This window comes from Accipiter gentilis, chromosome 31, assembly GCF_929443795.1.
Source record: "Accipiter gentilis chromosome 31, bAccGen1.1, whole genome shotgun sequence".
Lineage (NCBI taxonomy): Eukaryota > Metazoa > Chordata > Aves > Accipitriformes > Accipitridae > Astur > Astur gentilis.
Genome location: NC_064910.1, coordinates 7193321 through 7220110, shown reverse-complemented (window position 1 = coordinate 7220110; position 26790 = coordinate 7193321). Strand labels below are relative to the sequence as shown.

General features: G+C 43.7%; 1 protein-coding gene across 1 annotated transcript in view; it reads left to right on the top strand.

Moving 5' to 3' along the window:
* The window catches only part of NPAS2 (neuronal PAS domain protein 2), a 106683-nt gene that overhangs the window by 28379 nt on the left and 51514 nt on the right, over positions 1–26790 (top strand). The window contains 1 exon segment of the mRNA XM_049834239.1: positions 23752–23805. Within this exon segment, the coding sequence (XP_049690196.1) occupies positions 23752–23805 (54 nt within the window).

The following is a 26790-nucleotide window of genomic DNA, read 5'->3' as shown; positions in this document are numbered from 1 at the left end:
CTGAAACCTTCAATTTAAAAATTCATCTCTACTCTCCATTCCCTCTTCCTCTTTTTTTTTTCAATGCAAAGTAGGAAATATAAGATTGGAAAACTGGGGAAAGCTTGAATTCAATGTATTTGAGAAATACCTTTTGTCAGAATGAGCAGAAAAATGTGCAACGTTTAAAATAAATGCTGAAATTTCACCCTTCAAAATATTTTCCATACAATAAAATATTTCCAGTTAGGTTACTATGAAGTCACTATGCTGTGTTAGCTGTATTGTGCATATGGATGTTTATTTTCCAAACATTTCTTCTAGAAATACATGTTTGTGCTGTATGGCTTTGTGCATTATAGCCTTTAAGTCTGCTTACATCATATCTCTGAATCTTAAGCAACCCGCTTGTCAGTGGGTCAGTAGTGGTCGTACTCTTGATTTCCATCTTTATTTTATTTACTTAGTCATTTTATTGCTTGAGAGATATGTCAACTAGCAAGAAATGTCAAGAAGTACTTTGTGTGCATTACAGCTCTTTCTTTAACATTGGGCATTTTTGATGGCGTTCAAAAGCCAGGAATTTTTTCCTTTTTCTCAGAGCTATATCTGGCAGAAGTCTATATGCGCTAACAAAATTAGGCATAATAAAGTTCTTATTCATAAAGAAGTAAATAAAAACTAGTTCTAAAGTAAAAGCTGCAGATAGTTCAGTTTTCCCCTAAAGGGGGAAAAAAGAGAAAATATGTTACATTTTGTATGTACAGACCTTTCCAGAAAATTGAAATCTCTGGTTAGGCTACACTTTTTTTTTACAGAAGTCAGATAGTGAAATATCCTTGACTCAGGACTGCAGGTGTAAAGTAAGTGTGGAATTAGGGAGGAAAGTTTGTGAACGTAGTGTTGCTTCTGTCTTTCACTTGTTCACTCTCCCTTGTACTGAGAACCAAAAAAATGAGGGTCGGGAAGGTCAGAGGGAGGAGATGGAGAGAGTCTCAGGGTTTCTTTAGTTTTCTCTGCTGCTCCAGAGAAAGCTTTTACAATCCAAAGAGCACATACTAAAGCAAAAGCCAGACTGCCAGTCACCCAAGCTCATTTCCCAGCCCTAAAAGGTGCTGTCATAGATGCGTGCCGTCTCTGCCGTGATGTAACCGGCCCCTTTTTAGCAATGCCAAAGTTTCCAAATCAGAGCAAAGGCCAACCTGGGTGCGAAGAGCTGGAAGGGTGTGCGTAAGGCTGGACGCGCTGGGGTGGGAGCGCTCCTTTGGACGGGGCAGTGGCGGCAGCCGTAGGGGGTAGAGCAGAGAGAAATAAAGGACTGCTGGAAACGTTTTGGTTTGGGAACTTTTTGCCCAATTGTTCGAGGTAACATGCCTTAAAAAAAAGAAGGCATTTGCATTTGTGTCACTTGAGTTAGGTCTTGATGCAATACTGTGTCCTTCTAAGCGTGTCTCTGCTATCCTGCAGAAACTAAATGTACGTATTTGAGCTCTTTGTTGTGTTCCCTCTTTTCTGACTTGTCTGTTGAGAGTCATTCTCCCTCATCTTCTAAAGTGTGATGAATGCACATCAGCATTGAATTGCAGGCTAAAGAAAATTTAGGGGTAAAGGGAAGATAATTGCGTCTGTGGCATGTCTGTCCTGCAGGAACCCTAAATTCAAAAAAAGTATAAAACTCCAGGAGGAAGTGGTACAAAGTCAGAGCACTTCGTTTCCTAGTCCTTCTTGAGCTTTGTGCTCTTCTGCTTTTTCTGTTAAGGAGCAAGTTATCTCCCAGATTTGTTTCTTTCTGGGAAGAGTCACATCTGCGTGTGTAGCTAAGGAGCATCCAGCTTGGCCAAGTCAGAGGATCTTGGAGTAATTCCTCAGAAAGCAGGACAGGCGGAGGGGACTCTCTCCCTGTGCTACCTTACTGTTTTCTTCAAAACTTTGCATTGAACCAGAATGGGACAAAACACCTCATAATTTCCCAGCTGTCCTGAGGCTGCACGTTCCAGCGATGGCGTTTGCCACCCACCTGACAGGAGGGACGATACAGGCAAGGGAAGCAGTGCTTGGATTAGCTATTGCAGCGACCAAGGTGCTAAAGTTGCTTGTGCGTGCTTAAGTAATGACAATGCTGAGGATAGTGGAAAAGAGTCCCCCAGGAACAGAACATGAACATTAATTATAGGGGGGAAAATATATTATTAACATCAGACCGCACACTACAGGAGATCCCAGTGTGACTATTAAAGGAAATTAATTACCACCTCTCTTTACCTTTCGGATCAACTCTTCTTTATAATGAGAATAATTCCTTCATTGTTACCACTAGTATTATCAGCTGTAAGAGAATAGTTTTCCCTGGTATTCTATTCACTGCTATTGTGCATCTGCATGTTTTGAAAACAAATACTTCCAATGGATGCATTGCACCCCCTTCAAGGGGAAGTCTCACAGACTAGGCTCAGGCTCTGCAAAACAGAGCAATACACTAAAATACTCGTTCCTCTGCACTGATAAGCGTGAAACAGCATCAAAGTCATTCAGTGTGGCAAAACCAGGACCAGACTTTAGGATGCAGGATGTCAGCACAGTGCAGGAGACCTCTCTTACCCATGACTGCTCCTCTCATCACATCAGCCACACGTGGCCATCATATCAGGTTTGAAAATTCTGGGATTGAGGATCTCGAGAAATAACTGATCTTTTAGAAACAGTTAGACATTGATTCCTGTGAGGCCAAGTAAAAAAAAAAAAATAAATAAAAATTAAAGATTCTTAGTCTAAATTATTTTCCATGTACCCCACTCCTCTAAAATAGAACAGTTAAAAGCAAGGAGATACTCTTGCTTTTTTAGATTACTCCTGCTTCCAGATCCCAATGTATTTTCCAAATACATCTTGCATAAACTCGCATGAGAAATTTTTGCTGGTAAAGTCAGAATTGAGGTCAAAACTGGACTAAAAGAAAGCTCATTACAACTTTAACATCTGTAATCCACCCTGAGGAGAGAGATGAATGCAGCGAGCAGGCTATGGATGCTTTGTTTCCATTGTACTCTTGATTAACTTATAATTCACAAGTGAGGGAGTGTGAAGGAAACTACTGACTGATGGAAGGTCACCAATTCCAAGAGGAAATAAATGATATATAGGCATCCCATTCATCACTTTATTTGTGTAACAGTGTTTTGGATTCTGTCTCTCTAGGGTAAAGCCCATTTAAAATCTTTTAATATTTTTTGCAAAGACAAGGCTGGAAAGCTTGTGTAATCTTAGTAACAAAAGAACCATATATAAAATCCCCATCATCCCAGGGCAGCCAGTGACTTTTTCCTTGAAGAGGGTGCTAATTCCCCAAATTCTTCATGATTGTCCTTGGATAGAGGCCAGTAATTATCATGATTCTTTCAACCCCACATGAAGATCTGCCATCACTCTATTATTTTTAGTATAATAACAATCCTAAGCTTTGCTGTAAGAGTCACCTTTGCATTACAAGGAACATCCGCTTCTCGAAAATCCTGATTACAGCGATGGCTCTAATTAGTATCAGGTTGCCAAATTCTGGTGTCAAGGAATTTATAAATGTGTGCATGATCCCCCTTCCTCCATCCACCTTCAGCTTTTGCAGGACTAAATTCATTAATGAACAAAAGCGATACAGCAAAGATACTGCATCAGTTGCTCCCTTCCTGGGTAGAAAAGCAGATACCGCTCAAATACACTGAACCAGTATCTCACTTTATCACATTGAAATGGAAGCTGTGTAACAGTAGCTAGTCTAAGCCTGGAAGAAGTAGCAAGAAATCAACGTACTCCACTTGTGAAGGCTGTAGAGAGTTTGACTAAAATAAGAATCAAAACCAGAAAGTGGTCAGTAATATAGATGTCATGGCCAGACAGAGAAAAGCCCTGTGCATATATCCCTATATTTACTACTCCTGTTAAGTAATACCACGGCAATAGGGAGGCCAGACATGAATGAAATGCTCTCACACTTTATTTTCTTCTTCGGTTTATTGCAGAAATAATAAACACTGTGCTGCACAGAGTCAAATTTACGCATGTGATCCTCTGCATTTTTGGTGGCTAATATGATTGCTTTGGAGCAGGTCAGTGCACATTCTCACTTTCAGTTACTTGGGACAAATGCGAACTAAGTGTACCATGAAAAATTTCATCACATAACATGGCGTCCAAAAGATGATGTATGTCTCTACTGTGATATTTTTATTATGCCTCAGAGAAAACCCATTTTAATGCACATCTGCAAAAAGATCCACAGGTCTTAGAGCGAAAAAGACACACAGTAACTGCTGTGGACTAGCATTTTCTGTCACATACACTGGCAGAACTGCAAAAACGCATGAGATGGGACATCAGCCACATCCTTCTGAGTGAATTTTTTTTTTTTTTTGCAGTGGTAAATTTGAATTGAATTAAGTCCTAATGCTGGATTTTGTAACAATGCCTGTTTGGAAGGACTGAATTGCTAAAGAAACAAGGGAAAGCTCTGTCACGTCTACAGAATCTGGAGGTGTGGAGGAACCAAGACATAATAGTGACATAAACTCTGCAGAGAGTTTCTTTGTTCAGCCTACTATGCAACAAATATGACCCACAGTATGACAAAAAAAAATTCGTCAGCCAAATTCCGACTCTGTCACACCTACAGCATGCAGCATGGCTGGAGCTGAGCGGAGCGGGCAGACTCCTCATCCGAACCATGATCCGCATTAGCAGGAAACCTCTTTATAAAAGGGAAGCAGGTGCTGCGCTCGGTCGTTCCAGCTCCACTTTAGTGGCTCGGTGTAGGTCGCGATGCGAGGTCAGGTCTACAGAGCTTTAGCTCCACTTATTGTGAAGGACCTACTGTCGTTCCTCACGGTTGTGAGTGAGGACAGAGGCTGGCCTCATTTCTCCATCCCAGCCGAAGTGCTGGAGGATGCCGGTAGGCGAAGGGTTGTTTCCCCAGTACTACACTTGGATGAGGCGATGCCGTGGGAGGAGGTGGTTCTCACCGGGGATGTGAGCAGTCCCGAATAGCTTCGTGCACTCCAGAGACGGACAAAATCCAGACTGAGATCATGATAATTGGTTTGGTAGTTTAAGAATAAGGAAACAGCAAATGTCTTTGAATGCATCGTAGGAGCAACGGGTCAGAGGCTTGGCTTGTGGTGATTAGGTTTTGAGAGAGAAGGAGAAGCAGCCTGTCTTCTGAAACTTGGCACAAAGCTTCTGCCTTTTTTTGAGCATCTCTTTGGGATGACAACCTATGATCCTTCTTTTTTTTTTTTTTTTCCTTCTTCTTTTTTTTTTTTTTTCTTCCTATGGTTTCTACATGAGAGTGACTGCTTCGGTCTGCAGTTTAGTTCCTCAGGAGTAGACTAGAGAAGGAAAAGTGCCTGCATCTGTGAAAAGGATAATACAGGCGTAAGGGTCAGAGAGCCTCTGTTTCCCAGGGAGCCTTCTTCATGTACCTCACCATTGACTCAAAGATAGATTGCAATCTGTGGCATAATCAGTGTAATTCCTAGCAGCACCTGGATTTTCTTTCAAGGTTTCTCATCCAAGCTTTGCCCAGCCTGTTATTGCTTATCTGTACACTTGAAAAGCATCCTAGCAGCCGGGGAATTGGAATGCAACACAAAATAGCTGAAAGCTAGCTATGAATTTAGGAGCTGTGCTAGCCATTCAGAGATTTATTATCTTTTTTTTTTTCTGGGTAATGGGCAAGTTAGAACCTTTCGATATTTCAAAAAGAGAGCAGCAGAAAATATCCCTGAGGACAGGCTGCCTAAGCTCTGTTCCTGTATCTGAAGTCCAGTACCAATGTTTTTTCTCATGAAAAAAGTAATTCATTCAGCTAAAAGAGAGTGAGGTTGACTTTGAAAATTAAAATCAATGCTTTAATTCAATACACATACAATTACCAGCTGTCAAATGGCATGTAATGCACTTTTACTGAAAAAAACAACAGCACAAAGGACCAGAAAGGAGGCTTTGACAAATGTTAGGATTCTCATAGTGATTTTTTGTGTGTGTTTTTGAAAGCAAGACTGCAAAGTTAAGCACTGCAGATGATAGGGCATTATGCAGAGGGTGTAAAAGGACCGATGGTGTTTTTCAGAACACATATCACTGCTCCCTGTAATGCTCTGTTGTCACAAATATATGGTGATTAGCTATTTATCAGCATGAAAGCACATCATAAAACATTCCACATATCATTGAGTTTCTAATAATCTGTGTCACTGTGAAGATTAATACATTAAGTCAGTCCACATAAGTTCATGAAATACCTTCCTTTGCCAAGATTTGTGTTGGGTTTAACAAATGGAGGATGAAACACTGATGAAATGGGAACGTCTACTTTTGTTGACTGGTCTGTGAAATAGCACACTTGTTTTTTCACTCCAGGCTAACACTGTTTTGGGGTGGTAATAAGAATGCCCCCGGTAGCATTGCCAGCATCCAAAATATCTCACCTGCCTGCTCTACTACTACAGTCCTCCTTAGACAGTGTTTTGGGACGGGACTTACCTGTATTGGACCCCTGCAGATCTTTTTGCCATGTGAAGGCACACTAAAGACCAGCACTACATATCAAGGTCAATATTTTCAATTCTGGATGTCGAGAGGTCAGCACTTAAATCCATATTTACTCATCTGACTAACTACCCTTGCAAGCATCCACATGTCCTTCAATTCCAGTGATTTATCACTACCTGTGTTTCCACTGATACTTCCCCAGAGCTCCACTGTATCTAAGGATACACTGGAAATCATATTTTAACTTAAAAGATAATCAGTGTAATTACTGTTTCTGAAAAAAAAAAAAACCAAAACAAACCCAACCAAAAACCAAAGAAACAACCCAACCTTGACGTTGCAAAAGGGGAATTGTTTCAAATCACAGAAGACCTCTGAAAATCCATCCACATATTCAGGTGGCTAAATATACTGCCATCACTAGCTTAAAAGCCCCATGTTTGAAAATGTTGCCCTGAGCCCACTCAGAAATACATCATTTGAAATGAGATTAATGATGAATCCAAGGGAAATATAACCTTCTCAGGTTAGAGTGTGACTGATGACACCCATCCCCAGTTCAGGGGGGAAGGTGGGAGTTCATTTAGATTGATTTATTAATGTTTTTCCCAACGTCAGTAAAATACTTGATAATTAATGGCACAGAAATATGAGTTCAGCTGAAATCCTCCATAAATTAAAAGTATTTAATTTAATAGTAATTTAGAGGATTTTGCAAAGTGCCAGAGCAAGATAACTGCATTTGCAGAGGAAGCAAGATTGAGAGAACTGTCTCCTGGACTGATGCAAGTAATGTATCTTTATAGCCACATGGGTCAGAATTCAGTAGCAGTATTACTATCCTTCACATCAATATTTCCATGGAGAGAGAGAGAGAGAAAAAATATATCAGGAAAAACATTCTCTCACATTTCACTCCTCGCTTTTTAGCCAACTAAAAATTTACTGCGTGCTTCACAGTATAGTTTAAGACTCCTCATTATTTCTCAGGATAACGTCAGTTTTAAAATAGCCTAGAACTAGACAGTGGACCAACTGAAGCACAGCTGCAACTGGGTTGCGGTTCATTCCAGTGAAATATTTCCGAGTGATGAAGAGATAAAAGCAAATCTAAGGAATGCCAGCCTTTTAATGGCTTTCTGTTCCAGCTTCCCTTGACCAACGTCAGCTTAAACCCTTTTGGCCACCCAAGCGGTGCCAGCCAAACGCCAGTTCCTCGTGGCCAACGCATACATCAAGCTCTGGCTGATGGAGCAGCGCTCGCATCCTTCCAGATATCCAGCTCCGACCCACAAGACGTTATTTAAGGCGATGCAGAGCCTCTGACCCGGGCGCTGGATCCAGTACAACGAAGGGGAGCGGGGATGGTGTGTGCTTGTGCGGGTGGAAGGCAACGGGGTGCCATGGCCCCGGGGGTGGTTTCTCTTGAAGGGTGAGGGTGCTGGACCAAGGTGCCATGGGCAGGGGTGGGGGAAGCAGGGCAGCGAGAGGCTGTTTGTGCCTGAGGGACAGAAAGCTCATAACTGGGGTCCCAAAACGCACACCTTAGCCCCTTTGGCTTCCAGGGGTTGGACCAAGGTACCCGTTTCTCTAGAGGACAGGTCAGTTAGACATTAATGGAGCAACATCGAAAAGGGTGGGTGACGTAGACAGACCCCAACGTGCGCTGCAAAAGTGCTTATTAAAATTTCTGTGCGGTTTTCCCAGGAATTTAGGGAATGTGGAGCATTTCACTTAGCAAAGGCAGGTTTTACTTTTTCCTGCCCCAGGTCCTTGAGGGTGAGGTGGTTAGAACCAGCAAGGTGAGAATTTTCAAAGGAGAGAGCTAAAGGGCCAGGACTGAGATTTGGACGAGGATCTCCCTCTTTTTCTCATGCCCATTTGAAAAAGCGTCACTCTGCTTTGGGGGATTTGAGAGACTCCCTGCCGCAGATTTCAGGAGGACTGGAACGTGTTCAATCATGGTCAGAGAGGATAAAGTGTACTTAATTCTCTGCACTTTAGGTGGTTTACATTGGCACAGGCTGAAAGGTTTAGAGTTCTGAAGTTTACACATTCACAAAGTCTTGGTGTTCAGATTTAACATCATGTACTTTTTTCACTTGAAGTAGGAAACAATAGGAACCAGCAGAAAAGTTTTCTCAGGAGCTTGCCTTTTGAAGTATCTAAAGGAAGGAGGATGAGGGGGAAAAAAACACCCACAGGGAACCAAATATTTTTCTGTTTAAAAGCAAAAATCCCCAGACCCAAATACCCCCAAAATAGTGTGGCAGTAGGATGAAGTAGAAGTCATTTAAAGAAGTGAAGTGCTGTGATATCAAATTTTATACTACCTTTGGCACAGTTTCTACAAACTAATGGCTTTTCTGCAGACACTAAAGTTGCTACAGTTTCTATAGCCACCCTCGAGACTGCTTTAAGCCCACCGGACAAGGAGCAGCAATAGCATCTCTGCGACCAAACATCCCGATCCATCCTGCGACAACAGCTTTTTTCCTGGGGTCCCCAAAACTGCCTTCAGGATCCTTCTTTTTGTGCAGATTTTAGAAACAGGACACGGGACTTTCCCTTTTCTCCCCATCTCAACCCATAGCCCTGCGATTTACCTCTCCCGGCTGCTTCACATAAGAGTATGAGCCAGAGGACCGGACCCGACCCCAACCTCAGCTCCCTGCCAAGTGCTTCTCTTTTTTCTTCCTCTTTCTCTTTTTCCTTTTTTTCCCCTAAATCGAGCTGCCCTAAACAACCTCTTTTTGGTGACACTGGGTAAATATGTAAACTAGCAGACCTACCGTGAGCTGCATTGATGCTTCACTACTTATTTAAAGCCAGATCAGATGTGCCTACAAGAGCTGCAGTCACAGTACTGGCTACAGAATAGATGGGATGTAGAGTACCTTACTTTCTGCAGGATAGCTAATCCCGATTTTTTAGATTACCTGCAAAATTCATGGTGCATTGAGGGTTCAAGTCCTATTTTTGCATATATGGTGCTCCAGTAATGGCCATGGCACTCTGTTTGAAATAAAATGTGATGCAGCATGCGTAGAGATCTAAAATTATGTTAGGTTTTTTTCCCCTCCTAGTTTTTACCCTGATAATTATGAAAGATAGGTAACAGTGTGCAACAACTCAGGCCTTTTGGGACATAGACACATACTTATTGTGTCTGTATGAATATTTGACACAGATGGCAAATAAAATAGCAAGTCAGCTTGACATTCTGACAGCAAATTTTCTTGCAAGTGGAAAGGGAAAACACACATTCAGAATGGAAAGCAGCACCCATCATAGCCAAAAGATGCTTTCCTACCAATATCATTTGGCACAAAAGAGATATGTTATTTTGCAGTTCAAACTTGCGCAGTACATAAGCACGAGGTGAATCAGCACATCAGTATTTCACTGTGGTTTTCAGAGTGTCTCTACTCTTTCTTTTCAAAGTTAATATGTGGCAGAGGCATAATTTAATATTTTGCTATGGGGCTTTTAATGACTTCTCTGTTTCTGAAATGCCACAGTTGAGTGAATATGCTAAAATTTAAGTGCACTTTACACTCTGTGGACCATATCCTGCATTTAGCCCGTGTTCAAGAGGACATTAGCCTGAGACTTTTTGAAATCTCTGTTTCATTTTGGTCAATAGGGAGAGTTTAATGTACAATACAAAGTAGGAAGATGCTGGTGTATGAATAAAAAATATAAACAAAAGCAGTTATAGTTCTCTCATTCCCCCATTTCATCAGTTTAAAACTGCTTTTATGCTAATCAGCCCCAGGTCACTGGAATGCACTATGGATAAAAAAATTGAGTTTTTCACGTTATTTCCCTGTGTAGGATCCCTAGGAGGATATCTGAATCCTGGAGCCAGATCAGTTTCAATTGATCTTAAATAATCAGATTCAGGACTGACTATATATTGAAATCAATTATTTCAGGCTCTGCATTTAAATTGAACGCAGAGCTTAGCTGGAAGATTTGTTATCTTAAGTGTTCTTCAGGATCCCCCTTTCCAAGTCGCACCCATCTAACGGGCTGCCTGGGATGGGGGCTATTCCCGGAGTACCAAGGGAGAGCAAGGCTGGCTGCCTCGCAAGCTCCCCATGCAGCACCGCCACGCCACGCCACGCCACGTCACGCAAGGCCGCGCGGTGTTCCACCACAAAAATAGAACATCTATCAATTACGGTTGAGGAGGCAATAACCTCCCTATAAAATTCAGACAAAATCCCCTGCGAATGTTGAAGCCAAGAGCGGAAAAAGGGACACAAGGTGCAGTGAGGACTGATGAATTAGAGAACTTCCCATGCGGGAAGGTGATACTGCCCGTTAAAGCTGGACTTCCACTGGAGAATGATTATGCAGAGATTTTTCCTGCTTCTGTACAGGCTTTGGGTTTGTTTTCTCTTCTTCATGTCTTATTTTTTTGTCATGCTGACCCATAAGAGTTATCGTTACCTGAAATAAATAAAAAAACCCCCAGGAAACGCAATACGCTCAGTACAGTAAAGGTTTGAATTTTTCATCTCTTAACATTTTGTTTTTCAAATCACTGTATTCCCAGTAGCACAGCAAAAATCATTTGCTTTAATGCAATTGCTAATAACGATGATATCAGCACAAACCTCTGTTTGTTCATATGTTGAGCTCATTGAATAAAGAAGCTTATCATTTATCTGTGTAGAAGCTTTTAATTAGTTTTCTGAATTTACTCCAGAGATTAATGGGCAGATAATATTCAATATATGCTTTATTGTTTTAATTTCTTTATTGAGATATCTGAATTTGTATGCTCTTCCCTCTTTGATCTTTTACTCTCTTTCTGTGTTGGTAACTAAAATATTTGGCTGCAAACAGACTCGTAAAAAATTCCACTAGTCCATTGCATCTGTGTGGTGGTGGGTGGTTTATAATGTAGAACACAGCAGCAAATTCGACTCTATCAGGGATTATAAACTGTACTCAGAAAAGACCGTTCATACTTGTGTCACTTGCTGGCACTTTTCAAGATTTCCAGTAGCTGGTTGGGGAGGTGCCTTTTCCTGCTCACACACCGGACGAATAGTTTGTGAACTTAGGCATTTCTTTTTTATTGAGGTTTCTTTTAGCCTTTCCCCCCAGCTGTCACCTTTTCCCCTGGCCCTGACCATCGATTACTGTTGGCCACCGCGGCGTGGCTCCTGCTCGCCCGTGGGACTGCTCTGTCATACCACGACCTGCTCTCCACCGGGCACGCCTCTCGTTCCTGCAGTGGGTCGCATCCTTGACCTATTCGCGTGGTCTGCACGGTCTCGTTGGAGTCTCCGTGGGGACCCAGAGGGGGCGAAGCTCAGTCCTTGGGCTGTTCAGGAAAAGAGCTTTAAATCTGTGCTTCCAAGGGAGCAGCGGTGTCACAGGCTTCCCTGATGGAAGCCAATATCCACATCCATCCTGGTGCAGGGACTGTGCCCTCTTGTTGCCAGGAAGGGAAATCTAGCCCAAGCTGCTGAATTCATCTTTGCTCTTCTTCATTTCTTGCGTCTTGGGAGAAGGTGCACCTTCAAAGCGCAGATAAAAGGGAATGGAAATCCTCAGTAAACAGTGCATCGTTTTTATTAAAAACAGTGCCCTGTGTAAATATAAAGTTCAACATTATGGTTTTGTTGGCCCAGTAGGAGAAGGATTAAAAATGCTCATTAATGGGATTTAAAAGCAGGAGTTCAGTTATATTAGCTACAAAAATATAATTATCATAATTAAGATTGCAAAGCACTAATGAAGCTCTTTAATAATTATCCTTTTTCCTTAGAGATTCATTTTGTAAAACCTGATTTGAATTTTACATCATGCTGGAGAAACTTTATCATTGTAAAAATGGTAGCATGAAGAGGCTGAGAACAGCAGCATTTCGCACATCGGTGAGGACGTGCCGGCACCACAGCTGGAGCGTGGCTCAGCCTGAGATAGGAGGGTCTCAAAGGCATAAACATTCAAGGCAGTGCAAAATACAGGTGCAAACTTGGTCTGATGCTGTGTCTGAACTCTCGGCATGTTTATGCACTCAGACACAAATCTGGGGGACTGCAACTGGAGAGCATTCGTCCACAAAGTGCCACGCAACCAGGCAGGTTGTGTGTCTCTGACCTCCCTGTGTCTTTAGGCTTAGTGGTGCTCAGCCAAAACCTGAGCTGAGTGCACCCTCCTGCCTTGGTCTTGTCAGAAATGACCTTAAACCCCCGTAGGTTACATGGTTCACCTGCAAGGGAGACAGCAAGCTGTACAGAGCAATAGTCCGTATGGTCACAGGCTTGCAGGGTCCCTCCTGAGAAGAGAAAGACAGCAAGTTCTCAAAATTAAATGACAACAAATTGTCCGTTTAAAAATATCTCCCCAAAACAGATTTTCATGATTCATCTCCCCAGATGATTAAATATTTAGTTCTGCTGACAGGAATATGATAGTTACTATAGAGCAGAAAATTTAGTGCAGTGTGTGAGTTATAAGCAGATATGTTATCAAGCTGTTAACACAAAAGAGATGGGATTATTGGTGTTGATATCTGTATTTATTTCTTTATATTGCATAGGGATTTTTTTCCCCTGCACAGCAGCATATTTAGGCCACAGCTTTGCCTCTTGCACAGGGCAGGGAAGTTGTTGCTTCTTGCAGGCTCTCTGCAGGGGCGGTCGCGTTCCCCCCCCACCTCCCACCTCCAGCCCCCATCGATGACAGAGCAGCTGAGTCCCCATGAGTCCCCATGCCGAGATGCCCATGAGGATGGGGAAGGCCAAGGAGAGCATTCGCTGCTTGGCTCAAGTCCCAGTCCACTCCTTGGAGCTGGGCCCACTGGTTCTTGCTGGTTGAAGAAGCCAGCAAGGTCCCACTGGGGTGGGGAGAAGGCAAGGGCACTGACAGAGAACAGTCCTTCACCCCAGGTCCTGCTCAATGGAAAGGGAGCTGCCACATCAGGTTAGGTGCTTAAAACTAGAAGGAAATTGGGCTTCATGTTTAGTTTCAGCTTTCCTGCTGAAATCTCCACAGAAATGTGTGGGCCTCTTATTTCAGCATCTTATGTATGGAGGGGACACCATCGCCGCTGGTGTAAATCATGACAATTAATTCAACAGCACTGTCAAAAATTCAGAATTCTTTTCTGCAGTAATTTTTTCTGCTGTTTGCAAAATTACTTCCAGGCCCAGAGCTTTTAAAAGAAGAGTAATTTGGTTCTTTGAGAGCCATCCATAAATGGTTAAAAACAAACAAAAAATAAGAGTGGGGGAAATGAGACCAACCTATGTCAGCTCCTGGGCATCTTGATTTATACTCCAGTGCTGCTGTAGCCTGTTTAATTAGATGGAAAGGATTAAAAGGATCTTGTCAAGACTATTTCTGCCAGAAAAAAAAAAAAAACAGAGCGACTTTGACAACAGTCCCATCGAAGAAGACTGATTTTGTGCTTGTGTTGGTGTTTCCCAGGTTATTTCGTGCCAAACACAACAACAGTCCTTGAGTTTTTGACAAATAGATCTTTATAGCGTTATACTCGCACAGTCTGCCAGTTTGCCTGTACTGGCTGAGCATTTGACCGTCAGAAGATTATAGGTCAGATTTTATATTATTCTACTTATTTAAAAATTTGCAGAAGCAAATAAACTTCAACAGATTCTTACAACTGAAAATACTTTATAACTGCGACCATTTTCAAGGGAAGATTTCAGAGCTGATAATTACAAAATAATCTGTGCAGCAATATCTCCATATTTAGGTCTGGATTTTGCAAAGATACGCATCCATGAGGGACTTCTTATAGCAGTATAGAGTTAAGCACATGTTAAAGTCTTTGTACATTTGGGACTTCTGATACTATGAGGATTAAAGTTTTATAAATACCTAAAACAGATTAAGAACATGAGAAGTAGAGAAGAATAACAAGTTTTGCAGTCAAGGGCCATTCTCATGAGAGGCATTTTTCTTCTTTTTTTGCTAATTCTGTCATAAAGTGAATGTTTTTTTAAAATTAACATCTAAAAGTGACACGACAGACACCTGACATACAGACATACAATATTAAGATGTGTATCTCGTATTCTTTTCTCCTAGATGGCAGATTTATAAAGCAGGAGGGATGTCAGTGTAAGGGAGACAGTGCACAAGCTATTTGTAGCACAGAAGAGCAAAAGCATAATAAAATAGATTTCAGGAACATATATAATATAGGAACTATATTATATAACTAATTCAGTGTGGTTGATATGCTCAGGATGCTCCACGTGGTAGCCAGCTCAGTAGGTCCAGAATCACAGGACAGTTCAGGCTGAAGGGACCTCAGTAGGTTTTCATTCTAACCTCCTGCTCAAAGCAGGGCCAGGTCTGAGGTCAGACCAGGTTGCTCACGGCTTTGCCCTGTCAGGTCTTGAAAGCCTCCAAGGATGGGTATGGCACAGCCTGTCCGAGCAGCCTGCTCCACTGCCTGGCTGTCCTCACGGAGAAAAGTTTCTCCTCTCATCATTGATCCCATAAATCAATGGGATTTATGCCCATTATTTCTCACTCTCCCATCCCGCACCACCGTGAGGAGTCTGGCTCTGGCTCCTCATTGACCCCTTGTTGTAGGCATTGAGGGAGCGTTAGATGTCCCCAAAACCATCTCTTGTCCAGACCAAACAAGCTCAGCTCCCCCAGCCCCTCCTCGCAAGGCAAGCGCTCCAGCCCCCACCACACTGGGGGCTCTCTGCTGAGCTCCCTCCAGTTAATCTATATCTTTTCCGTGCTGGGGGGGCCAAAACCAGACACGCTGCCCTAGATGTGGTCTAACAAGTGCTGAGTCAAGGGGCATAATCCCTTCCCGTGATCAGGCTGTGCTCCTGCCCATGAAGCCCAGGGTGCTGTTGGTCATCCTCGTCCCCAAGGCACACCACTGGCTCATGCACAGCACTCTGCCTCCTGCCTGCCAGGACTCCCAGGGCCTTTCCTGAAGAGCTGCTCCCTGGTCAGTCCATCCCCAGCCTATATCAGAGCCCAAGGCACTTCATTCCTACGCGCAGGACTTGGCAGTTGTCCCTGTTGAATTTCATGAAGTTCCCGTCAGCCCTTTCCTCCAGCCTCTCTGTGTCTCCCCCATGACGACAGCCCTGCCTTTGAGCATGAAGCCGACATGAATGGCTTCCACTGCTCTCTCCCAATCCACAGATCCTGTCATTTCATCATAGCAGGCAGTCAGGTTACTCTTGGTAAATCTATGCTGCCTGTTTCTGATCACCTTCATGTGCCCAGAGATGTGCTCCAAGAGGTCTTGCTCAGTGATTTCCCAGGGACTGAAGTGAGGCTGACTGGCCTGTTGCTCCCTGGATCACCCTTTTGGCCTTTTTTAATGGCAACATTTGCTTTTCTCCAGCCATCAGGGACCTCCCCTGTCTCCACGACCTCTCAAAGATGAGAGAGATCAGTCTAGCACGGACACCACCAACTCTCCTAGCACTCATGGCAGGTGGTTGGGCCCCATTGACTTGTACGGGTCAACTTCCCTCAAGCTCCCTCAAGTTCCCTGAGTTGACCCTCACCCAGTGCTAGTCCTTCTGCTCCTCCCTGACCCTGCCTCCAACACAGAGGTCTGGGAGACCTTCCTGGTGAAGACTGCAGCAAAAAAGACATCAGTACCTCAGCCTTACCTGTGTTTACTGTCACTAATTCACGTCCCCACCCACCCCCAATACTGCAGCCGTCCCACACTTTCCTTGTTCAACCTCGTCCTGGTTTCGGCTGGGATAGAGATGATTGTCTTCCTAGTAGCTAGTACAGTGCTATGTTTTGAGTTCAATATGAGAAGAATGTTGATAACACTGATGTTTTCAGTTGTTGCTAAGTAATATTTAGTCTAAAGTCAAGGATTTTTCAGCTTCTCATGCCCAGCCAGCAAGAAGGCTGGAGGGGCACAAGAAGTTGGGAGGGGACACAGCCAGGGCAGCTGACCCAAAGTGGCCAAAGGGGTATTCCATACCATGTGATGTCACGTGTAGTATAGAAACTGTGGGGGTGGGGGCAAGGGATTGTTGCTCGGTGACAAACTGGGCATCGATCGGCAGGTGGTGAGCAATCACACTGCACATCATTTGTATATTCCAGTCCTTTTGTTATCACTGTTGTCATTTTATTAGTGCTATCATCATTATTATTATTAGTTTTTTCTTTTCTGTTCTATTAAACCGTTCTTATCTCAACCCACGAGTTTTACTTCTTTTCCTGATTTTCTCCCCCATCCTACTGGGTGGGTGTGTGGGGGGAGTGAGCAGCTGCACGGTGCTTAGTTGCTGACTGGGGTTAAACCACGACAAACCTTTTACTACTGATGTAGCAGCAGAAGCTCTTCTTGTTGCCGTTGACGTGTCCTGCAAGTGTCAACTATAGGTGAGCTTTGGCTTTCCTGCCAGCATCCCTACACACCCAATAAAGTCAACAGAGAAAGACAATACCTCCACCAGATGATTTACCATCCCTTGCCACTTTGCTCATGCGTAAGCTTTGACAAATGTTTGGCTGTGCACAAACTAGTGATAACTAAGCCTTTAGCTGCCCCGTGCCTCAGTTTCCTTTTTGAAATGCACCCATTAACTCCAATGCACCAGCCAGGCTTTGCAAAACCCCTGCTTCTACAAGTGGCAGGTGTCGTCATGCAGGAACGCAGGGATCTGAGCCACCTCATGCTCCCCATGACATGCCCAGGTGCTTCATCGCCACGGTCCATTCAGAAGGCAAGAGGGCTGCCAGCAGACCATTGCAGTCGCATCCTCCGTTCATCACATGCAGCAATGTTACCAAACTGACCTACTTTCCCCATCCGCCCACGGAAGGCTAATCCTGTTTAGCATTGCTGGAAGGGGATGGGCACGTGGAGAAGTGCTCCGAGTTATACAGATGGCAGTCTTTGACGATTAATGTTAGTTTAATTTGTTTGCCTTTCTGTTTCCAGCCGTGCAAGGGGAGAGCCGAGCAGTGGTTGAACCCGGGGATTCACTTAGTCTGTTCACTGAAGTCTGAATGGCTTTAGTCATTCACTAATAATAATAAGGAAGATAACAAGCATGTATGTACTGATCTTCATCAGAGATCCCAAGCGCTGCACAAACTTTCCGCGTTGCTCACAAGCTAGAGATAAAGGACGCCTCTTACTTACCCTGGCCAGGCTCCAGCACGGCACTGGTGATGTCAGCTGTCTCATTCCTGACTTAAACTGATGCAAATTGCACCACATCCATAGAGGCTTCACAGGCAACTCACCCTAAAATTCAGCTGGTACTGGGCTAGAGTGAGGGAAGCTGTCAAATAACACACAGCAATAGGACCAACGTTTCCGACCTACAGAAAAGACTACCACTTCCCATTAAATGGGAATAATGTAAAGAATAAACCCAGAATATGTTCAGAGCCTTTACTTCTCTTTGTCATGATCTCCTAATACTTAGCTGCATTACCTGTGAGCATCTCCCTGCCATCCCCTGTTCAGAAGACTGAAGAATTAATTTATGTCAAATGCCATCATTTTCATTGTCCACATTCAGATTTTTTTTAATGTCTGTTTTGCTTTAAGCCCATTTCCATCTAAAGATTCACTGTACTCATATGTAAGAAATATAGAGAAGCCCATGAGGTTCATGAAGTCCAATATTTTCTCAAAAAGTTTTCTTCTTTTCTTTTTCAGAAACCTCTAAAAAACCTCTTCTCTAGTGTAAACAAAAATGTAGTAATCTACTGAATGCAGGAAGACTAGGCTGCACACTGTCAGGCAAAAATAGTTGTAATTCTAAAACTGGAAACTTACTATGCTACTGAATTTCTCCTTTACTCATAAAAACAGTAATTCCCATAACAATCACGTCATTACATGACCCGTGGTAACTGCAGACTGCCATTCTCTCACTGAAAAGTCACAGTCCCTTCTCAAATAACAATGTATATCATCAGGAAAGTGATTTTTTTACTATCTTGTCTTAAGTTTTCTTAAGGCTACTCTGTTTACATTTTGATAAATTAATTTTCATTGCTACAGGTGGGATTGTGCTGTGTTTAGTTATGGACTGCAGCATGTTCTTGTAACAGTTCATAGGTTTACTCTGACAAATAAGGATGGAGGGGTGCAGTTCAGTTTGATGTGTCTATGAATCTGTTGATTTATTCTGATTTGTGTTTATACAAATCCTTCTTGTGTGTGCTCGTGCCATAGCTCTCATGGTGGGATATCCGAGTGCTTCATCCATGTCAGAGAAACATGAAACAAGGCTTTTAAAAATGATCAGATGGTCACTTCTTGCCTGTCACCCTGTGACCTTTCCTGCCACTTCCCATTTGCTAATCTTTCTCTTTGCCCCCCAGCAAGGCTTGGAAGGGAAATACTTTACTTGTTAGTGTGGATTACTTCATTTCAGAGCTCTGCCTCAGCTGAGAAGAAGGGGGTACAGCTGCTAGTGCTGTACAGCTGCAAGCACCCATCTAACCCCCGCTGTGGAGCACCCATGGGACAACACCGCTGTCCAGCCACAGTGCCCATCGGACCTTGTCCGTCATCCCCAGGCAGGGGACCTGGCAGCGGTGCCAGTGGAGCGACCCAGCCACGCTGTCCCCTGTGCTAGTGGGTAGCCAGAAACTGTCCCGTCCCCCCCCCTCCCCGGCTCACGCCCAGAGCCTGTACTCCCCTTCGGTGCCTTCTTCCAAGGTCTTCGATCCTACTCACTATGCACGGGATGCCGTGCATGGGTGGATCTGACCTTTAAATCCCAAAGCACCGAATATACCCGCATGCCTCCTTTATAATGCCGAGATCTTCGCTAACAGCTTTTTTCCTCCCCTTCGAAGAGGGAACTGGAGAGTAACTCCCTGTTGAGGCAGCGCTCAGCATCTTGCAGAAGAAGTAACGCTCAGCAGAGGTGGGAACTGGAGGCTGAGCGATGTGTCTGGAAGGCACGGGAGCAGGCCTACCCCCCATCCTGTTGCTCTTTTTCTTCCCTTTTCAGAAAGATAGAGAAAGTGTTGGGGAGGGTCTGCCCAGAGGCCAGGAGGTAGTTCAAATGCTTCTTCCCAGTGTCCTGATTTTCCATACAACCCTTGCCCATCCCCTGTCTGTGAGAGGGTTGTTCTCCAAGTGCAATATCATCATCTTTACTTAGGATGGTCGTATTGTACCAGTGTCCTAAGCTGAGGGTGAGGTCCGAGGGACGGCTGAGGTATATCTGTAGTGGATGGGAAGCAACACCAGGGCATGGCGGGCAGCACCCCTCTCCCCAGGACCGAGCACACCCTATACGGGATGAGTGGCTGAATACCCCAGGCAAACCTGTGGGGTGGTGGAGGCAGACACCCCACCATGCCAGAGAGGGAAGGGGAGGAAAAGCCCAGTCTTTCCCCCCCAGCTGCCCAACAGAAGGCCAGAGGAGCACAAGCAGTGCGATTTCTCACCAGGCTTCCCCAGGCACATCCCAGGACCTCTAAAAGAAATTTATGTCTCTGATTTAATTCAGCCGAGTTAAACGAATATGATTAAAAATTCTTGTTAAATGTCAGGCTGATTTGTAGGAACTGAGATTAGTGGGCCACGTGGCAACTTAGTGGGAAAGCAACAGCTGATATACTTACATTTGAGTGCCAGTCATTTTATAGCGTATCCATATGAGCAATAGGGCAGGAAGGAGAGAAACCAACCTCACCCACATAGAAGAGTAGTAGTTTAACTTGCTAAAAAACATGTTTCTAGCACAGGATAAGGTGATCAGTGCCAGATGAATTTTATAGTGCAAGCTCTGTGTCCACTGGGAATAGACTGTATCAAAATAAACATGTGCAGCCTTTCTTCTGGAGAGTCCCTGGAGCGAGCTGGCACTCTGCCTAAATTACTTCTTTCCCGAGCAACTATTCATTGTATGAATGAATGTGGGGGGGATGTTTGTGCTATAATCCTCCATCTGATAACTAAGCCAGGGGAACACGGTTATCAGTTTTAGCCAGTCTTTTGTTTCCAAAATGCCACTCTTCCCCGCTTATGGGTATGCGTCTTTCTGTGTGTCTGAGTACCACCCTGATGGAAGTACATGAGCTTTCTCCTCCTTATTCCACGTGGTTCCCATCTTTTTGAGTGATAGTCTCTTCACTCTGTGTCGATAATGATGATATTAATGAAGCTCCAAATGTAACTGTCCCTATTAAATACTGCATCAACAGGAGTTACATCATGTGGTGTTGTTACCCATAGGTTTCCAAATTCTCTTTGTTACCATGAAAGGATTGTTCAAATTTCATTAAATCCTTGTGCTACTTGTTTTTTTTATGTCACCTCTTTGCAGGGGAACCATGGCACAGAGCCATGGCATTTACTGCCTTCCTCCATCAATGCAATGAGCCAGAATTGCCTCCTAAACCAGGCACTGACGGGGATGAGAGAGTAGATTTCCAGTTTTCTGTTTGGGACCCTCCCAGCTGAGGGACTGAGAGGATAACATAAAGCAAGCAGGTTGCACTAAGCACATACCTAAGCTCCATGCCATGGGTTTCTCCTCCAGGTGTAAGCCTCAGGAGAGGGTTGGCAGTACCAGTTCGCAGCAGTTGTATACTCTGCCGTATATATTTTATTGAGAACAGTTTTAATTTCATATGGTACATATGTACTGGCAAATGCTGTTAGCAATGCTTACGATGCTCTGGAGATTTTGCCGTGTGAGCAAACAGAAGCAAAATGACAATTAGATATTGTCTAACACTAGCAACAGCACAGCAGGTCCAGAATTTCATGTCAGTCAGTGAGAAACCTTGTTTACTGGAAGCTGGCCATGAACTGCTTTACAGATCTAGCCAAATCCTTGGCAGAACAGACCAGTTAGACCTGTTGCTCTCTCATAAATGGTAGAGGCTTCCCAGCAGTATAATTCCTTGATGGTTTATAAGGTACAGCTGTAGGAAGCCCCTTTCCATTAGGTACATTGTGCCTCTCCAAACCGGCCGGGGCTGAGCAACACTGATGCTGACAGCCCCATCCATCCCCATCCTTCCTCAGAGCCACCCAGAGCTCTTGTTCCCATATTCCTGCTTTCTACTGGGAATCTGTTACCACCAGAGGAGGCCATGGTGCAGCAGAGGAATACCTTCAGGGATTCAGAGAAAGCGACTTCTTCTGCTGACACTGCCCTATTTTGCTTGTCATACCCTAGATTCAAGAAGGGTGCATGCAACAGAGCATTTTGAGCAAAGGTCTAGCAAAGAAAGACAGCAAAATCCTAAATGCTAACCCTTGCCATATTAATGATGCCTTCTTTATTCTTTAATAACATAGGTGAATATTTTGGTTGCAATAAGTGAGCAAATAACAACAAAACCCACTGAATTTTGTCACTACATTTTAGCTTGAATTTTTTGAAAACACACTTGTTGGGCTAGCAGTCTGATTCTGGGACTGGGCAAATAACTACCTAAAGTATTTGTAAAACACTGATAAATAAAATTTTACTGAGTCTATAAATTTTCCTAGTCTAAAATATGGATTGTGATATGGCTGACTTGGCTGTTTTGCAAGGCCAAATAAATATCTGAAAAAACATCTAAAAACTACATGGTATTATTTGTTATTTTGTTCTGTACAATAGAATTCAGCATCTTAAATTTGCCAGTTATGACTAAAAAAGCCAGTCCCTCGGCCTTCATATTTCCTATTTATGTTCCTCCATCACAGAGCTGAAAGCCATGAAGTAGTAGCTTTACCCTCCAATCGGTGACCTGTGGCTTTAATTCCTCATTACTCTTTTATTTGATAAAAAATTACAGGGTAGTTTCATGTTCTTAGCTAACTGTTGAGTAATGAGCAGGTAGAATATTGCTGTAAGAGAACTAGTAGCAGAAGGAGGGAATTTATCCACTATTCTTACTACCAATAAGTTTTCACTCCTGTTTTTTTTCATAAAATGTTCTTTAAACAGGCAAATTTATGTGTGACTCATATGTGGAAAATACCATGGGCTTAAATAATGCCTAGCAATTAACTTCCCTCCTCCCCCCCCTCCAATTTTATTCATGTCTTACATGTTGAGGACTCATTAAATGAGAAACATTAATTTTTGAAAATGAATGCTATCATTGCCTGTCATTACACCACTGCTTTGAAAATGATGCTTTGGCAATATCCAGGGTTTGCAGTGGCATTGTGCTGCCAGTTCGGAAAATATTTGTGTGGGATGCAGCAGCACGCGGCTTTTGTTCTTGACATGGGCGCGAGGTGCCGTGAGAGTTTGCAGCAGCACAGGGCTTCCTCCGCAGGCTGAAGCAGTTACAGCTCAAGCATCGCTTTCTCACAAAGCCACGGAGCAAAAGAGGGTGGGCAGTGAGCTGGCAACAAGTGTTTCTGAGGATCTCAGCCTTCAGTTCAGCTGCTCTTGCATTTTTCCCTTCTCCTTGCCTACACAAATTTACTTAATTTACCCAGTTTACCCCCTTTTACTCTATGGTTTTATGAACACGTCTTGTGCTCAGAGTACTTTCTCCTTGAAGCTCAAAATGCCGGAGCAGTTGGACTATAAACCTGATGGCAGGTCACAACATTTTGGTGAAGATTAGCAAAAAGAGTGATAGGGATGGGGCAGTCCCCACGTTCGGTGCCGTCAGGGCCAGGCAGACGGTCTGTCTGGGCTATGGGAAGGTTTTTTCACAGTGCAGCTTAGGCAGTGGGATTTATAAGGACACTTGAATTTGTGGTGTAATTCAGTAGAGTTACTGCTGTCTCTTTTGGCTTTGGGTCAGGGCCCACAGAGGAGGATGAAGAGCCTCCCAGTAGGAAGCGGCATCTGAGAAGCCGGAGGCATCGGTGATGCCGGCTCTTGCACTGGGGATGGCTTTTGGGGGAACGTGGGGGATGCTGAAAATGCCTTTTCAACTTGGGCAGACCACAGGGTTCATCCAGCCTGCAAGTTTGCAGAGAGTAACCTCCACACCAAAAAATCCCCCAAGAGGAGGCTGGTTTTGTACTGTGCTGGCACACCATGTTGTGCCTGGGAGCCTTGATCCCTGGCTGGAGCCCCTAAGGCTAGTGTGACGCTCAGGGATAACATTATCCACAAAGGATGTTTCCTAAAATCAAGGACTGTGGCATAAAGCACTGCTGACACATTTATCTGACCTGGATATCATCACTCTGTTATTAAAATGAAATAGAGCAACTCTGAGATTAACTTGCAAGTAGAGCTAACAAAATGACAATTCATAATGATTCTTGCATTCCTTCAACAGAAAAACCTGCTTAGACAATCTAATGGATGAGGATGAGAAAGACAGGGCAAAGAGGTGAGCACTTTTTCTTTTATAACTCTCTGTTTAACTTGTGATGAGCTTGATGCTGTTTGTTGCTGCAGAAGCTGTTTTACCCATAATCAATTAATCAAAGAGAGAGAGAGTAAAATACAGCCAAGCACAACTTGAAAAACTGCCATCTCACAGATTCCTATTCTTGGCTACACTGTAAGAAGAAAATAATGTAGCAATGTTTCCTGTGGAAAATGTCAAAAAAGCTAAGGCATTGATCATTTTCTTCGCGTTACTGCAGAACATGAGAACTGAAGAACCAACAATGCCCTCCTGCTGCTATAAATACATCACCTGAGCTTCCCGAGTGTATTAAAATGTGGGGGCTTTATAAAAAACATTTTGGGAAAGGAAAAGACCTAAAAAAAGTGGGGGGGGTTCCCCCTTATGGTGGTCATTTGTTCAGCAATGCCTATCTCACAGTAATGAAAACACCCAGAAGTTCCCTTCAGAGCAAAGAAAGACCACGAAAAGTGCTGTGTCAGCCCTAAACTGGCACAAACCTTTATTCATGTACATTCTGCACTCCCTCATCAAGTCCCGGTTGGCGGGAAATTGTTCTGAACGCTTTCTGGGGAGGGAAAGGGTGTGTTTCAAGGCAGAAGACCCATGGCAATAAAACTCTTAATAACTGTCAGATCTGACTGGCATCTGCAGAAAAGCTGTTTGGAAGCATTCGAGGCTTTTTTTTTTTTTTCCCCGACGCGTTATCAATACTGCAGCCTGCAGTTTAATTGCTTTAGAGGGAGCCGTGGGTTGCCCGCATTTTTCCCCTTGGTTCCCTCTAATGAGAGTATTTCCAGTCCAGGCACAAGTAGTTGATCCAGTTTCATCTCTTTTGATTCCTTCTCCGCTTCTTTCCTCCCCGCAGCTTTTTCTCCCCAATATAGGTCAGCGCGGGCTGCAGCCGAGCTCAGCCGTTCCCCTTCACTCCCTCCTCTAAAGGTGCGCGCTGGGGCCGCGGAAGGCCGGCCTTTCCTACCGGGAACCAAGCGCTGACCTAATGGCCTCCCCTCAGGCCCGTGAGGGGGGATCTGCTGAGGCCAGGGGCCCGCCGTGCCCCCCGAGCCGCCCCCCGAGCCGCTCTTCACAGGGCCGGGGGGCTTTGGGCCTGGGAGAGGGCCGACATGGGGTATGGCTCTGCCCAGCCGTCTCTCAACCGGGCAGGCCTCTGGGGCCGGGGGAGGAGGTGGGCTCAGGGAAGGGATGCCTCCCGCCGCCATGTCACGAAGAGATGGCTTCATCGGGGAGGGCGTAGCTCAGGGAGAGGTGTCCCGCTTCCCCAGAGCCCCGGGATCGGGGAAGGGGGGAGCAGGGGAAGCGAGCCCACCTCACGTCACCGCTTCGCACGCTGGCGGCCTGGTTATCTTCAAGATATTTGTGTGCTAATTGTTTACCACAACCCAACACGTTAAACGAATGCTTATAGGACAAAAATAGGATAACAAGTATCCTCGCTATCAGCGATTGTCATCGCCATCTGGTATGGTTTTCGTGCCGTTTGTTCCTGGAGGGAATTTTTGTCAAACCCTGGGGCAGGCCTCTATCAAGGTGGGTAAAAAAATGGTAACTTTGAAAATGAGAAAAGGAAATTGCTTCTTTAAATTGCAATTTAAGTACATTTTGCTTTTTAGAAATAAAGCCAAATTGAAATTAAGTTTGAAATCATGAGAGGCTTCATGGAAGTCTAAAGTTACTTCAGTATACTAAACCCATTCAGATTCATTTAAAAGCTACAGGTTTTCTTCCAAAACTTTAAAGAGAGTCAAAGCTGGGAGAAGCCACTGCCTGAACTTTTTGCTGTTGTGTCTTGAAAACCAAGGACTTCTCATCTGTCAGGAAACACTTTCTTTGTGGTTTTTTTTTTTTTCCTATTCGGTGTAAGAACCAGGTTCCTCAGTGCTGAGAAATGCAAGAGGGGATAAAAAAGCCAAGAAAATTGTTCTTTTCTTTCATTTTCTGTGTTAAAAGTAGGTGAGACTGGAAATTTCTGGATCTAACTCTTTGGGGACGGACCCAAGCCAGGAGCTGGGTTTCTCAGGTTACAGACATAGTTGCACACCATTTACTTTCTGCTGCAATTTATTAGGTAAATACAGGTTGTATTATACAGACATGAGAAGTGGATCCATCCTCTCCCAAGGAGAGGAACCTGCCCTCCCACCCCTGTGCCAAGTGTTCAGTACTTGGCCAAGATGTATAGCTTTTCCTTCAGGGCACTGGTTATTTTGAGCCCCATTCTGTATCCTCTGACTGCCTAAGGCACTACTTCACTCAAAAGACCTGAGGACTAAAATATGGATATGATGGCACCACACTTGGGAGCATCGAAGACCTCTTTGAGGTCTTCTGATCTTCTGGAGATCAGAAACCATCATTTCATTTTGAAGTCTTTGATGCTAGACAAGGCTTACTTTGTTTTATAGATTTATTAATTTTAAACAAAAAGCATGCTTTGTGCACTTTTCTCTAACTTCTTTTCTTTTAGCTTGCTTTAATAATAAATTATTTTAAAATAATTTCTTTGCAATTCAGTTGAATTCCAAATTGCAGACAAAACCGGCTTGAAGTGAACCATAAGAAAGTGCTTAATAGATAAGGACTACCACCTGCCATTTTCCACTCCAATAAAAAGTAAATTTAAGAATCTGAATGAAGGTATGTGGTACAGTTACTTGCTTTGATGCATGTATCATGTATCCCACTGGACAGCAAAAAGAAATATGAAATTTAGTGTAAAGCTTCATTTCATTGTAAATCAGCAAGATGTCATGGCTACTAGTCAGCAAGTATCAGTCTCTCTTTAAGACAATAAGTAGCAACTATATAAGAGAATGAAAATGGCTATTTAGAACATGTTTTAAATGGGTGATTTTGAACATTCTGAATTCAAGTTGTCCTGCATTGCCTTTAGCTGTATTCACTAAAAATCCAGATTTTATTCATACTATGTCTCCTTCTTCCCCC